Source organism: Ostrea edulis, chromosome 6 (genome assembly GCF_947568905.1).
Source record: "Ostrea edulis chromosome 6, xbOstEdul1.1, whole genome shotgun sequence".
Taxonomy (NCBI): domain Eukaryota; kingdom Metazoa; phylum Mollusca; class Bivalvia; order Ostreida; family Ostreidae; genus Ostrea; species Ostrea edulis.
In genome coordinates this window covers 12,502,531-12,517,523 of record NC_079169.1, presented here as the reverse complement: position 1 = coordinate 12,517,523, position 14,993 = coordinate 12,502,531, and the positions used below count along the sequence as shown (strand labels likewise).

At 35.1% G+C, this 14,993-nt stretch overlaps 1 protein-coding gene across 3 annotated transcripts in view; it reads right to left on the bottom strand.

Annotated features, from left to right (window-relative positions):
• Nucleotides 1-14,993, bottom strand: part of LOC125645547 (uncharacterized) — a 67,762-nt gene that overhangs the window by 42,380 nt on the left and 10,389 nt on the right. For all 3 annotated transcript variants that reach the window (XM_056141544.1, XM_056141546.1, XM_056141543.1), the window contains exons 3-10: nucleotides 14,622-14,930; nucleotides 14,285-14,413; nucleotides 11,481-11,771; nucleotides 10,371-10,646; nucleotides 9,848-10,162; nucleotides 7,840-7,965; nucleotides 5,903-6,217; nucleotides 4,004-4,303 (exon numbers count right to left, since the gene is read on the bottom strand). In XM_056141544.1, coding sequence (XP_055997519.1) covers nucleotides 4,004-4,303; nucleotides 5,903-6,217; nucleotides 7,840-7,965; nucleotides 9,848-10,162; nucleotides 10,371-10,646; nucleotides 11,481-11,771; nucleotides 14,285-14,413; nucleotides 14,622-14,930 — 2,061 coding nt within the window. The remainder of the gene's footprint in view (nucleotides 1-4,003; nucleotides 4,304-5,902; nucleotides 6,218-7,839; nucleotides 7,966-9,847; nucleotides 10,163-10,370; nucleotides 10,647-11,480; nucleotides 11,772-14,284; nucleotides 14,414-14,621; nucleotides 14,931-14,993) is intronic.

The window sequence follows — 14,993 nt, the reverse complement described above, 5'->3', positions numbered from 1 at the left end:
TAAACGTATGGCTGTAGAAGTGATTCCACGAGCCTTTAGGATATGATTGTAAAAATATCAGGGCAGGCGCTGTTACGATAAAGAACCTTCAATGCTATGTGTATAGCCTTATGCGTCATGCAGAGATAGAATATTGTGACACTTACCACTTTTTCGAGATATAAATCAAGATGTAAACAATTCTGCATGTGCAAACGTTACCCACCCTCTACACAATTCATCCAGTTTAATTTCAGAAATATTAAGCGATGTTCTAGAACAGAAACATCAGCGTGATAACAAGATTTCAAACTAGACATAACCAGTCACCTCAAGACTGAAGCCCAAGCTATGATGTGGTTGTTAAATCTTATTGTCATAAATATATCAATAATATTATAAAATTCTCTTTAACAACTAAAATATAATTGTTTGAAATGTTCACTGCAGTTGCGCTGGTGTGCAAACGAAAGTTCGATATTTTACTTAATTTGTTTCATACTACTGACATATATTACTTGTAACATAGTAAGATTACACACATTGTGGCGTACAGTGGTGTTTTACGTCCCATCGAGAATTTTTCACTCGTATTGAGATGTCACCAGTTGTAGACGAAATACCACAACTTTAGACCTATTGTAACGTATTTACCTAATAAATGATCAGAAAATTGATGAGTTCGCTTAGGTTTCCTTCCTAAGAAATTAAGTTCAATTATAATACACTTACTGTCATATATCAATCTTCGTTGCAGACGAACAGGAACAATAACATTGACGTTAATAAATAAACCAGGATAGCCTAACTGACTAAAACCCGGAATAATATTTTCCTTGGTCCTACTTGGATGATCATTAAACAAACCATCAGCTAATAGTAAAAAACAATCAGACTAATTGATACGAGAAATCACAAATACATGTATAACTTAAGTAGCTACAGACTGCGTGGTATAACAAACAATTCTGTTGTTTCCCGACACTGTCTGCAGCCACCTAACCTAAGCTCTCTACCGTCCTATCACCCGGGAAAGTCACCGAGACACTATCCCTGAAACAAGTCACCAAGACATAATTCTAAAGTCACAAAGACACAAAGGACCAAGTGTAGGAGCTGAGTGGCCTAGTTAACATTTCTGTTGCTTTCCGACACAACCCCACGCTTGTCCTGAATACCAACTCAATACTACCAGTCAAAAGACCTCAATCGAGTTCGAGTACCAACAAACTAACTGAAGATGACAGGACGGCTCTATTTATACCCTTTGGTCTTAGGTTGATCAACAATGATTGGCTACTTATACTAAGATTATGATTGGATGGCTAAACAATGCTGATTGGATAAGAATTACACCATCTGATTGGTCTATCATAAAGTATGTTTCAATCCACCTTACAATATTTTCATCACAATATGCTCAACGCTCAAGACCGTATCAATGAGGTTTTTTCTTATCGTGTCAACGTCTGCCGCGACACGAGATCTCCGTTGGTAAGGTCATATCCGAAAGACCCGTGATTCCCACCTCCAAATGCTGAGCGTATGGTGCTGGAACAATCACTACCTATTTTAGCGTCTTAGGGCTCGAACTCACGAGCGAACGCTCTACCAATGAGTTACCACAAGACGTACAGGGTTTATTGTAGGTTTAATGGTAGCGAACGTAATCAAAATATTCCAAGACAATCTATGTTCTGCACATGTTGTGAACAACCAAATAACATTTATACTTCCGGTATCTAGGAAGATTACTAAGAGCCTGGGGGCCGTTTTACAAAACAACTTACGGCAAAGTCACAAGTCTTAAATTATATTACACAGTCATTACTTTAAAGGTCATATGAAACGATATCCTGAAGAAATTGAGTTAAGTATGGAAATTCATTAATCATGATTTATTAAACAAGAATTCATTTTAATTTTTTTTAATTCAATGCATTATAACGTCATAACAGCTGATCAAATATACTCGATCACGAAAATGATCTTTGATGATCGCGACTTATCTCCCTTGCTGATGACGTCAAAAAGACCCACTGTGATGTAAACAACTATAGACTTATAACATGGTATAACGAAGTATTAACTTGAAAAATGCCAAATTGTGCTGCATTTAATTGTACTACATATACACGTATTAGGTCGTAGAAGAGGGCGCATATGTACCTATTCCCAGGGGATACCAGATTTAAAAGAAAACATATCGGTACGAAATCTCCGACGCGATGGATTTGTTGCCATGAACACTGTACTTCAGTACATCCGTCGGTAGCCAAACAATGGGGACACAAATGGATCAATTTAAAATCAGATGCTGTGCCAATCATTTTTTATTTTCCAAAGACTGAGACAAATCAAAATAGAAAGTAAAGTCAACCGCTTATAATAGTTAAAGCGGAGACACTGGAAGTATGCATGTATTACTAAATTACATAAAGGTTGGTTATCATTGTAATCACAAAAATACATTCCATCTATGAACGTGAACTTTGAATAAATCTACTCAAAATTATAATCTATTTTCATATTTTATCTACATTACAAACTCTATCAGTCAATGTTATTCGTATAGTTTCACACTTATTAGGTCTATACGTGTAATATAGCTACACTAATATCCCCAAAATATGTAACTTTTATTTTCTTATTATCAATTATAAGATCTAGTTGAATTAAAAATGTTGATTAACATTTCATTCTGAAATCCAAAATGAAAATCATGAAGCATCCCCCCATTAAAACACTGAACGAATTGTGAATTTTATACTTAAATTGGGGCACACGAGGAAACACTAGCTGATTATGAAGAACCGTGCGCTAGTACAACAGATGACATCCATAATACATTTGAAACATTTAGGACATTCTACACCTACCAGAATATTTTAGCGTTATTTCAATATTGTGGTTATTCGTATAAAAAGGAAAATGGGATTACCATTACAGTTTTTAGACTATTTTAATTACGATAAATCATAAAAGAAATGTACACAAGTTCATACGACTTTTAATCTTTTTAAAATGATAGTCAAACTTCAGTATCTGATGGCATGGGGTCTTGGAATCCACGGGCCTGCATATGTTGTATGGACAGAACTACCCCTACCCCCTTTCTGATTTTATCGACGATGATTTCTCAAAAATATGTGGATTCCCTGTCTAACCCATCCCAATTTCGATTTATGTAATCGTTTGACTTTCCCACATTTTGTAAGATTTAGAGATTGGCCTTCTATCAGCTTTATTATTACCGGTAGTTCTAAGGCCAATCTCTAAAGCTTACAAAAAATGGAAAAGGATTACATAAATCGAAATTTGCATGGGATCCATGCATTTTGGAGGAGAAATTATCCCCGGAAAAAAGGTCAGAAAAGGAGGGGGGTAGTAGTTACCATACTTCAGGTGTCTGAGCAGTGTTGACTTCTTCAATATCACCCTCTGCTGAAGAAGGTTATTCGCTTCCCGTGCATCATTCCTGACTGGTTTAAACTGATATGGTTGAACCACAAATCGGGCAGTTCGTCAGAAAACAGAAATTAGTCTATATCTATTTAATGTAGTGAGATATTTCGTTGAACAAAACGGTAGGCCTACACTATTTTCATTGCGTTGTTTACATCGATGGGTCGTTGTGACGTCACGAACACGCAGAATCAAGAACGATAAGAGTTAACAAATTCATTCCATGTGCAAGTTTACAGCTTTATTTCTTATCAATCCAAAGTCAATATATTTTTTATTAAACGCTATTTGACTTTCATTCATACCTATCTTTATGTATATAAAGCAAAATACCACTGATAGGAATCGTTTCATATGACCTAAAAGTGAATAAAGTAAAACTTTTCCGAGGCTTAATTTTCAATATTTTAAAGAAATATTTTGCATTTGGAGTTTGTCGTAAGTCGTAACTTTTTTTTGTAAAACGCGTCCCCGGTGTGTCTATATACACAATAGGAAGGCAAAGAAAGAAAAATTATAATCTAGAAAACATTTATGAAATTTAATGGAATATACGTACTTTCCCTTGTGTGTATCCAGTCTGTAGATGGAAGACTCTCCCTCGTTCCGTAAGAAGGATAGTTAGTTATATATCCGTAACTGATAGCTGTAATGGTGACGTTATACAGAGTGACGGGCAGCAGAAGTTCCTCCCAGTAGATCTCCGGAACACTGGCTGTTGTTTCTTGACTACGGTTCCCTATCGTGACTCTGTAGCGGCTAACAAAGCTATTCTGTCGAGATGCCTCCCATCTTAAATACAAATTGTCAGCCGAGGAGTTACTCAAACTGCGTAGGATTGGTCCAGGTCTTAGTGGCTCTGTTAAAGAATATGCGAAAAGTTATTCCCCTATGTAATTTGGTAATGCATAACGCAACAATGATGGGTTAAAAACCTCAATTCAAGGCATTACTTGATGTTTAAAATGTTTTAAACGCAATAGACCAATGGTATTGTGTGAAAATCCCAATTATAGTCTAAATATTGATTCGAGAAAATGTAAACCCCTACGAAGATTTAAGATTAATAACACATACGAGCGCCTGTGTATGTATGTGTTTCTGTATGTGTATATGTGTGACTATGCTTGTGTCTGTGTACGAGTTAAAACGTTACGAGCTACTCACCAATATAACTACCGGTAACTCATGGAGAGATTGACTGGTTCGAATGGAGCACAAATATGGACTCAATAATAACGAGAACTATCATTTGACAATACAATATATTGTACTTGTGTAATACTGTAGTGACTTTGTTTCTATTTGATATTATATGACATTCCTAAAGAGGATCTGTAGATAAAATCCTTCTCCAAAAGGGGCAGATGTCATAATTCTTACAAATTGGAATTTATTCTACAATACATGTACTATTTTGTCAATTTAATCAGTCATGCTGATGAGAAAAGCGGAAAGGTTATCTATTGCACCTTAATTGTGAGTACATCCATAATCCATGTATAAGGTGTGATTAAACCTGCAAATTGTAGTCTTGTGTAACTTGCTTTAATCAAAGGAATATTGTTAAGTATTCCCTGTATAACCGAATTAAGAGTTTGAATGCCATGTTTACTACGGAGTTAACAGAAGCGATTATACCATATGTAACGATGCTCTCTCTCTCTCTCTCTCTCTCTCTCTCTCTCTCACACACACACACACACACACACACACACACATAGTTGAAAATAACCAACAGTGATCGATCTCATAATTCCTATAAGCAATACAAAACAGAGAGTTTGGCAAACACGCATCCTTGGATATACCAGAGGTGGGATCAGGTGCCTAGGAGAAGTAAGCATTCCCTGTCGACCGGTCACACCCGACGTGAGCCCTATATCTTAATCAGGTGAACGAAGTTATCCGTAGTCAAAATCAGTGTGTTATGAACGGCCATTGACGATAAAGAAGCTGATCGAAATAATCCCGTTAGTCATAAAGTTAAGTTTTAGCTTGCCGTTAATATTTATTTCCATAGCGGACAAATTGTAGTTTTGCTTAGCAGACTTACACCCTTAATCATTTTGCTTATGATATTGTTTTTTCTAGGCTTACTAATATATAATAAAAAGAGAGGTGATTAAAAAAATAGGTTGTATACATTTAATGTACACGTTTTCGTATAATACTTATATGTTTAAATATTTTTCAACTTACCTAGAATTTTATGTTAGGAATTCCCTGGCGGATTTAGAAGAGTTACGGGGGTTGTAATTCCCCGCTTTGTTAGAATAGTTTTAGAAAAAAATGTGTTTTTTGCTATATTGGAATTTCCAACACCCTTCTTTTGAACGGAAAAAGCGCAAACTTGGGTCAAAACTCCCTTTGAAAATTTTCTTGTTCCGCCTCTGGATAAGAGAGTCTAAATCTATATTGAATCGCTTAACAATATATTACCTTCAGTATTAGTTACCTAGAATTATGTTGTAACTGTGATCTACATTCATTTCCTGTTCGGGATCTCTTAAGAGAATTTTAGATCGGATGTCAATTCTATATAGCCGTCCAGGTTGTAGTTTACAAGGTGTCGTGTATTCCGTCTTATTCCCAACAGAAACCGTCTCTGACTGCGTAAGACGTAGGTACCCTCCTGTAACGATGTGGTACTCTGATGTAATGACTTGGTACCCCGACACCAGATCCTGGTCCCTATACGGAGGATCCCATGTAATCGTTATATCACACGTGGAACATTGAACACGAAGTGATTGAACTCGTAGATAACTTCCTGTTGTAATAAAAAAAAGGTGGTTTTTTGTTTGCTTCTTCAAAAACATCAACATTCATATTGATAAATACCATTTTACGATGAAAGGCGAAGATAACGAACAGTAATCAATCTCATAATTCCTATAAGCAATACAAAACAGAGAGTTGGGCAAACACGGACCCTTGGAGAAGTAAGCATCCCTTGTTGACCGATCACATCTGCCGTAAGCGCTATATCTTGATCAGGTAAACGGAGTTATCCGTAGTCAAAATCAGTGTGCCAGGAAAGGCCTAACAATCGGCTTGAAGCACGTCATACAGCATTTGACCTAATGATTTGATTTTGATTTGATTTTTTTTTATAATTTCATCATTTATACTATTTGGGATAAAATATCCTCGGATACTCCCTCTTAATTCTCACCAATGGTGCCAGGTGTCCATTGGATTGAAATTATTTTATCATAATATTATTTTATATAAGGCATATATATAATTTATATGAAAATACATAATATCAAATATTTTTCGAAATCATAAAAATATCATATACAACGTTGATGTAGATATATCAACAGTAGAATAACATAGAAATTACTCAAGGAATAATATATAAACAATGTAGTCCTAAGTTGACCGTATAGTTATAATGATAAATAAGGATAGTTTATACTGGTCTCTTCACAGCAGTCAAGTTACATTAATTTACAAAGATGTTCAAAAAATTTATGATCTTTTGCATTTATATACTTCAATACTGATGTATAGAAACATAATGATTTTTTAACATGATTATACATATTAAAAGTCGTTTCACTTAAAGAATCTAATCTACATAACATTTTATGTTTGTATATTCTGTAGGCTATATAAGTAATAAGTAGATTTAAGGATTTGGTTTTATCATTTTGTTCTAGAAAAAATCCAACAACAATGTGTTTCCATTGAACTTTGAAGGATATACAACTGCTAACAGTGTTCCATATATTTAAAACATTATCACACTCGTAAATTAGATGTTTTATAGTCTCAACTTGCTTACAATGTGTACATTCATTCTTTACATCTTTTTTCCATTTGCTAATATATGCATTATTACATAATATGTTATTCAATAACTTATAACTGAATTCCGCTATCTGTTTGTCTTTCAAATCTTTAATTTTACGTTTATAAATGTTTATCCAATTAGAATCACCGAATATATTTTGATTTGATTTGATTTGATGTTTTCCACCACACTCAACAATTTTTCAGTTATATGGTGGCGCCCAGTTTTTGTTGGTGGAAGAGAGAACCCAGATACAATGCACCTGGGAAGAGACCACCGACCTTACGAAAGTAAACTGGGAAACTTTCTCACTTACCGGCGCGAGCGGGATTCGAACCCGCGCCGACAGAGGTGAGAGGCCGTGTGATTTTGAGCGCTATGCTCTAACCACTCGGCCAAGGAGGCCCCTTGACTTAATGATATGTAACATTGGCAACGTAGATCGTTATAACGACCATTGAAGTTGCTAAATGAAAGGTGAAGATTACAGTGATCAATATCATAACTCCTATAAGCAATACAAGATAGATTTTCAAGGAATCATTTTTCAGATATAAATTGTTACTTCATTCTGTCTTTATGATACTTACTGCTGTAGCAAACTCTGTTTTTGTGGTAAGAATAGTAATTACACAGACATTTGTTGATATCACAGGTCAAACTTCTATCTTCAAGGCATTCCCTTGAGTGATTACACGCCTCAAGAAATTTAATACCTGGTAGATAAACAATGAATAAATCCATACATAACTCTAAAGTTGCAATAGTTGAAATAATGAATTACTGAGTACTATTAACCATCTTTTTTAGATATTCCAAAAGCAGTATATCTAATATTTGCACAGAGAGTAATTTGCTGATGAAAAGGCTACAAACAAAAATAAAAAAGATATTTTTGATTCCTGGTTTGTAGTATATTCCTTGTCCGTGCAAAATAGCATTATTTAAGTTTGACTGTATATTAAACAAGAAATGTTCATAAAACATATATGCCTCTCCCAATGGCGTAAAATTGAAATGAGTTATACACATCCATCATTTAATTGATAGCAGTGCCAATTCAATTAAAGATATTGAGCAGACAATATCTTCCTATGTCCTGATTGGATTGAACATGTGACCTAAAAATCAATAGGGGTCATCATCTACTCCTTATGCTGTATCAGTGTATCAAGTTTGGTTTCAATCAAGCAAATTATTTTTAATCGATTACTATGTCCAATTGAACCATTGACCTTTGTCCATATGAACTCAATCTTTATAAGGGTCATTTACCCTTTATGATGTACCAGTCTATCAAGTTTGATGTTTGGGTTCTAAAGATATTGAATGGACAGTATATTCCTTTGTCCAGTTTGATCCTTGACCGTTGACCTCAAAATCAATAGTGGTCATTTTGATATGTACAGTGTACCAAGTTTGATGTCTGTCAAAGTTATCAAGATATTGTGGAGACAGTATTTTACTATGTCCAGTTTGACCCTTAACCTTTGACCACGTGACCTCAAAATCAATAGCGTTAATCTACTTTTTACAATGTATCAGTGTAACAAGTGCAATGTCTGTCAAGGAAAGATTTTTCAAGATATTGAGAGGACAGCATCTTCCTATGTCCAGAGTAGATTGACCCTTGAGGTTTTTACCTGAAAATCAATAGTGGTCATCTTCTATTTGTAACAACCCACATATGAACTATCATTACGATGAAGTGAATTGTTTTCAAGATATTGACCGGACAACATGTGGTCTACCGACCGACCGACAGTTGCAAAGCAATATGCCCCCATTCTTTGAAGTGGGACAGAAAGATCTTTATTGTCTGTAAAAAGGCAATAAAATAGAAGTCAAGCGTTATATCAAATATCATCATTATCTGTACTGTACGCAAGCAAAACTAAAATACATGTATATTCCAAATGGAGTCTCTTGTCGGTCAAGTGGCACGATTCCTGTGTAGACGGCTACTAGAATATCGTCTTTTGTTAACATACAGCTTATATTTTGTTTGAAATAAAATGTTTAATGATTTGAGAGAATTTCAGCGAAATATGCGCCATTATTGAACACCAACTTTTCGGGGGGAAATTCGATTTGCACCGAAACGTTCCTGATACAATTAAAAATACTATATTCTTGCTGTAAACAAAGACAGCTGATATGATATCGTTAAGTTAGATTTTGTAGCCAGTTTCGATGCTTCCTCTAAGTAACCAATTAATTCTAATAATATCTACATTGTAGATCCTGATTTACAGTAAAAGACCTGAGAAATATCATTCACAATTTGAAGCATCCATCTAAACATTGATCGGTGTATTTAGGTTCACTTTGAGAACGTGCGTAAATGTACTGTAACATGTATTCATATTAGTGTCAATTATGTTTCAGTTTCTAAACGTCACGAGAAAACAAATCAACATAAAAGAACAGAAAAATGTTTACCTATATAATGAAGAAATCATTCAACTTATATGGTGACTATTGACACACGTATGTTTTCATAGATTCTCAAATATTTAAAGTCATCTAGCTATAATATTCACCAAAATAAGTTGAAAAAAAAACCCGTATAATATCCGCAAATCAACAATTACATACTCCCTTTCACATGGACTTGTGTGTCGTATGTGCTAGTTCCCCATCCTTCTGAGTTCCGTGCAGCACATCGATACACTGCCCAATCATCATGCTCGAAATCCACTCTATTGATGACCAGTTTAGGATTGAACAGATCGAGAGAACTGCCGGTATATCGGATGTCTGTTATGTTGATGTCTGTGCCATTCCTTTGCCATTTTGTTTCTAACGTCGGCGGAAAGTCAGAAAAATTTTGTACCGAAGCTTTGATTTCCAGGACGGAGAGATAAGGGACATTGACTGAGCTGCTCCTGGTGATATTAACTTTCGGGGTGCCTTGATACGAACGAAATATTTATGATTTTATTACCTCTATGTTTCATTGTGTGTTTAAGTTAGACATGTTTTTTTTTTCATTTACATATTTACTAAACACGACAACATTAATATTGATATTACATGTAATACTCTTAATTGCTCTTCACATTTAACAAACAAACATGAATTAGTACTTAAGAAAAGACGTATGAAAATCTTCACTCACTTAATGTTTCGATTTCCTCTATATATGGCTCACTTCTTCTTTGATAGGTATACCTATACCAGCTTTCTGCTACAATTGTAACCGTATAATTTCTACCAGGTTCCAATCTTCGTGAAATGGATGTTTCAGTTGAACTTGAGTAGTAGTTGTATCCATCAATGTTTATTTGGTATCGATCGACATATGTTTTGTTTCCCGGAGCTGTCCATTTTAGATGAAGATTTTCAGGATGGAAGTTACTGGTGTTTCTATCTATAGCACCAGGAGGGAGTGGTTCTATAAACAATGGTAAATGTAGTCTACTAAATGTTCACTTAGTCACTTTTCAATATGGGACACAAATATCGAATGATAACGGATGGGTTTGCAAGAGAATTTTGTAGCATTTTCGATGACCATTTCGAAACGTTTATGGTGACTTCACCACTTTCAATATGGCAATTATACCATTATATTTGCCTTCCTCAGCTACCCCTGCATATAAACTTTTTTTGAGATCGGACAGCATCAAACTGCTGTGCAATTGGCCATTTTATTCTTCATCCTAAACTACCACTGCATAACAAAAGTTGGTGATATCGGACAACATCTACAACAACATTGACAATTGGTTTCCCTTATCAAGGCAGAGATAACATCGAGTATTCCCAATACATTTACAGCGTATTGTTAAATTGTATTGAAACGAAAAAGGATGGATTTCTATGAAGTCAATAAATTATCAGTTTATCTCTTGCTTCGATGTAAAATGTAATGGAAGAAAGGTAGAAAACATATTTTTGATTCTTATAGATATTTCCACCTCATGATATTAAAATTACGGTAGAACTACGTCGTGAGCAGAGATTTGTGACAAAGAATGCAAACGGATTTCCTGTGAACTGAAAGATGCAATTTTGCACATATATGTTTTCAACAAATAGACATGAATTCATATTTAAAAGACAAGTTTGCTGTGGGCACATGAATTGTACTGACCCTATATCAAGGTCAGTTTACAAATTTCACTCTTAATCACTAGGGTCTCTGTCAGTCGTTAGGGACTCTATACCCGTGAGACATTAGCTTTTATGTGATATATTCATAACATTACAAAATAACATGACCTACCTACAACTAGCTGCCGTTGGCTTACCACGTAAATCGTTTCTTCTGGATCGTTTAGTTGTACAACAGATGTAATTGTAAAATAGTACAAATGTCCAGGGTCAAAGTTAAGTTCAGAGCTATAGCTAGTTTCTCTGCCAACAGAACTATTTACTCTAGTAGATCCGCCATACTCTTTAACAGTGACTCTGTAGGACTGTATCAGGTCAGGGTGTTTGTCTGGATCTCTCCACTTTACATTGATCTCAGATCTTGTAATGTTCCAGTCCACAAAGACTGCACCGAGATGATACCCTAAAATAAAAAAAGAAAACACAGAATAATTATACATTTTGTATATGTGTGTTCGTACGATGATGTAAATAGTACATGCAATTTCATCGAATTTACCTTTCCATAAACATTGATCAACGTTTTTGGAATGACGAAACGGAATAACTGAATTCCTCCATAATGTAAAACTTATACGGTACCAATTTTGATGCACCAGATCCGCATTTCGACAAATAATGTCTTCAGTGATGCTCAAGCCGAAATTTTGGAAATAACAATAAACTTGTAAGAGCTAAAAGAATAACTGGGGTGCCAAAACCTGGAGCCAAATTCGTCCAAGGATCAGAGCTATGCATGAGGGCGATATAATCCTTAATTTTCAAATGAATTTCTAAATTTTGTAACAGCAATTAAATATACATCCGTATTTTCAAGCTAGTAACGAAGTACTTAGCTAATGGGCTGTGGATACCCTCGGGGACTAACAGTCCACCAGCAGAGGCCTCGACCCAGGGGTCATAATGTAAAACTTATACGGTACCAATTTTGGTGCACCAGATGTGTATTTCGACAAATAATGTCTCTTCAGTGATGCTCAACCGAAATTTTTGAAATCCGAAATAACAGTAAACTTGTATGTACTAAAAGCTATTTTAGGGGAAAACAGAGTGCCAAAAAAGTGGAGCCAAATTTGTCTAAGGATAAGGGACGAGGGAGATAATACTTAATTTTGAAATGAATTTCTAAATTTTATCACAGCAATTTTAATAAGTTAAAGCATCATATGCGCGTAAAATTTAAGGTACAAAGAGGGCGGAAACAATGCGATTAATATTCTAGATATCTAGATTTTTATTTTCTTGTTTGAACTGGATGCCAATTGAAGATATTTCATACATGAAAACGTGAAGATAAAGAACAGTGATCGATCTCATAACTTCTACTAGAAATATAAAATTAAGAGTTGGACAAACACGGACCGCAATACATATGCTCAGCTCGAAAACATTTGATCGGTATTTCGGTATATCTCTTAAGCAAACTTTATAAAAACAATCCTTCTATAATTAGTGGAGGGTCCTTTCATATGTTAAAGTCAGTATTTGCAAATTCAATGTCGTTATCACGACCTATCATTGAGACAAATGTTGTCTTACGTGTTTCATACCGATTGTTTTGGCCGTTCTTGGCACACTGATTTTGACTACGAATATCTCCGTTTACCTGATCAAGATAAAGGTTCATGGCGGGTGTAACCGGTCGACAGGTGGTGCTTACTCCTCCTAGGCACATGATACCACCTCTGGTATATCCAAGGGTCCGTGTCTCTATTTCGTATTGCTTATAGGAGTTATGACAACTCAACTGTATGACAAACGGGATGATTTCAGCTCGTCAACATTCCATATTTATGTAGCAATATTCCATTGTCACCTGTATATGGTGTTTATATCTCTCAACTGATGCAATACGCAAGCGCTTGTTCTGCGTATGGTTAGTTTTTAAATCGAGGCAAGCTACTGCCAAACAAGTCGATGGTACAGGGTTTCAACAGTCTCGATTGAAGCCAGCATTTCGCAAATTTGTGGTCGTTATAACGATCAATACAACCTATCAATGGGTCAAATGCTGTCTGACGTGTTTCATACTGATTGTTAGACCGTTCTTGGCACACTGATTTTGACTACGGAGAACTCCGTTTACCTGATCAGGATTTAGGACTCATGGGTGTGTGACCGGTGTACAAGGAATTCTTACTCCTAGGCACCTGATCCCACCTCTGGTATTTCCAGGGGTCCGTGTTTGCCCAACTATCTATTTTGTATTGCTTATAGTAGTTATGAGATTGATCACTTTTCGTTATATTCACCTTCCTATTATAATGCACTGAAATTCTAATGATTACAAATATATGTAAATTGATCACTGCTCGTTATCTTCACCTTTCATCTACATGTTTTTCAAACACAGCCATATATATAGTATGATATAATTCACTTTACTTGATTTGAAAGGGTGGATATAGCATATTAGCTTTATGGAATATAGATCATTTCATACCGAATTGTAACGTCGAATTATAAAAATACAGTACCATATAGTCTTCTATACATGTGCTTCATATTTTAAATGTTTATGATAAAAAATGTCTTTTTCCTATATCACTATACAGGTATATCAAGCCTCTATCTTTTTATCCAGTTGTACTGTATACAATTTTCAGCGAAAATTTGATTTAATATAAGAATAAGACCTCTAACATCTAGCTACAACTCTGTCAAGGTCTTATCTATCTTATCGAATACAGGGATCCGTGTTTGTCTATTATCAATATATATATATATATATATATATATATATATATAATATTGAAAACGTCAAACACCTGTGGTTTCTGTCAAAGACGAAAGATCGCCGTCAAGAATATTAACATTGGATAATAACACCAAGAAACAAAATTCAGTCCCTTTTATCGATATTATTAAAACTATATGCAATCAATATATGAATATTGTGGTGAATCATTTACGTACTATCAAAACACTGCTGATGGTAGCGGTAATAGGAAGGTTGACACAGGCATCTCTTGTTCGAGCATTGTAAATGTTTTCTTCTTTGATCACATTCCCCATAGAAAGTACATCCTTCATTATACAGTAAAACTAAAAAAGAAACAACACAAGGAACAGTAAGAATGAAAAGGATTTTTTTAAAACATGTCTGACTGATCTCGAACATGTCTACAGGAACACAATCTATTTCAAAATGTACATCATCGATAAACTACCCTGTAATAAACACTTCAGAAATAAGAATAAGATGATCAGAATAGGTATGGAGAGAGAGAGAAAAAAAACAAATAATACCTACTTCCCCAGACTCTCCTTAAGTTAACTCTACTGCTAGTACACCAGCCTCCAGAAATCCTGATTTGCAGTTGATATTCTCCGACGTCATCAAAGTTGACGTTATCAATGACAAGTTGTGGAGAAGGTAAATGTTGCGTCTCGTGATATTTTACTTGGTATCTATCAATATCGTCAATACGACCATTCTTAATGCTTTGCCATCGAGCCTCCAGTGGAGAATTCAGTTTTGCTTCCACAACAGCCTTAAACGTCACGCTCTTCCCATAATAGGGTTCAATTAGATCGGGTGTAAGTATCATGATAGGACAAACTAAAAGTAAATATAAACACGCCAGCTAAAAATTCAGCATTATTAAAAGTGACATCTAGTAGT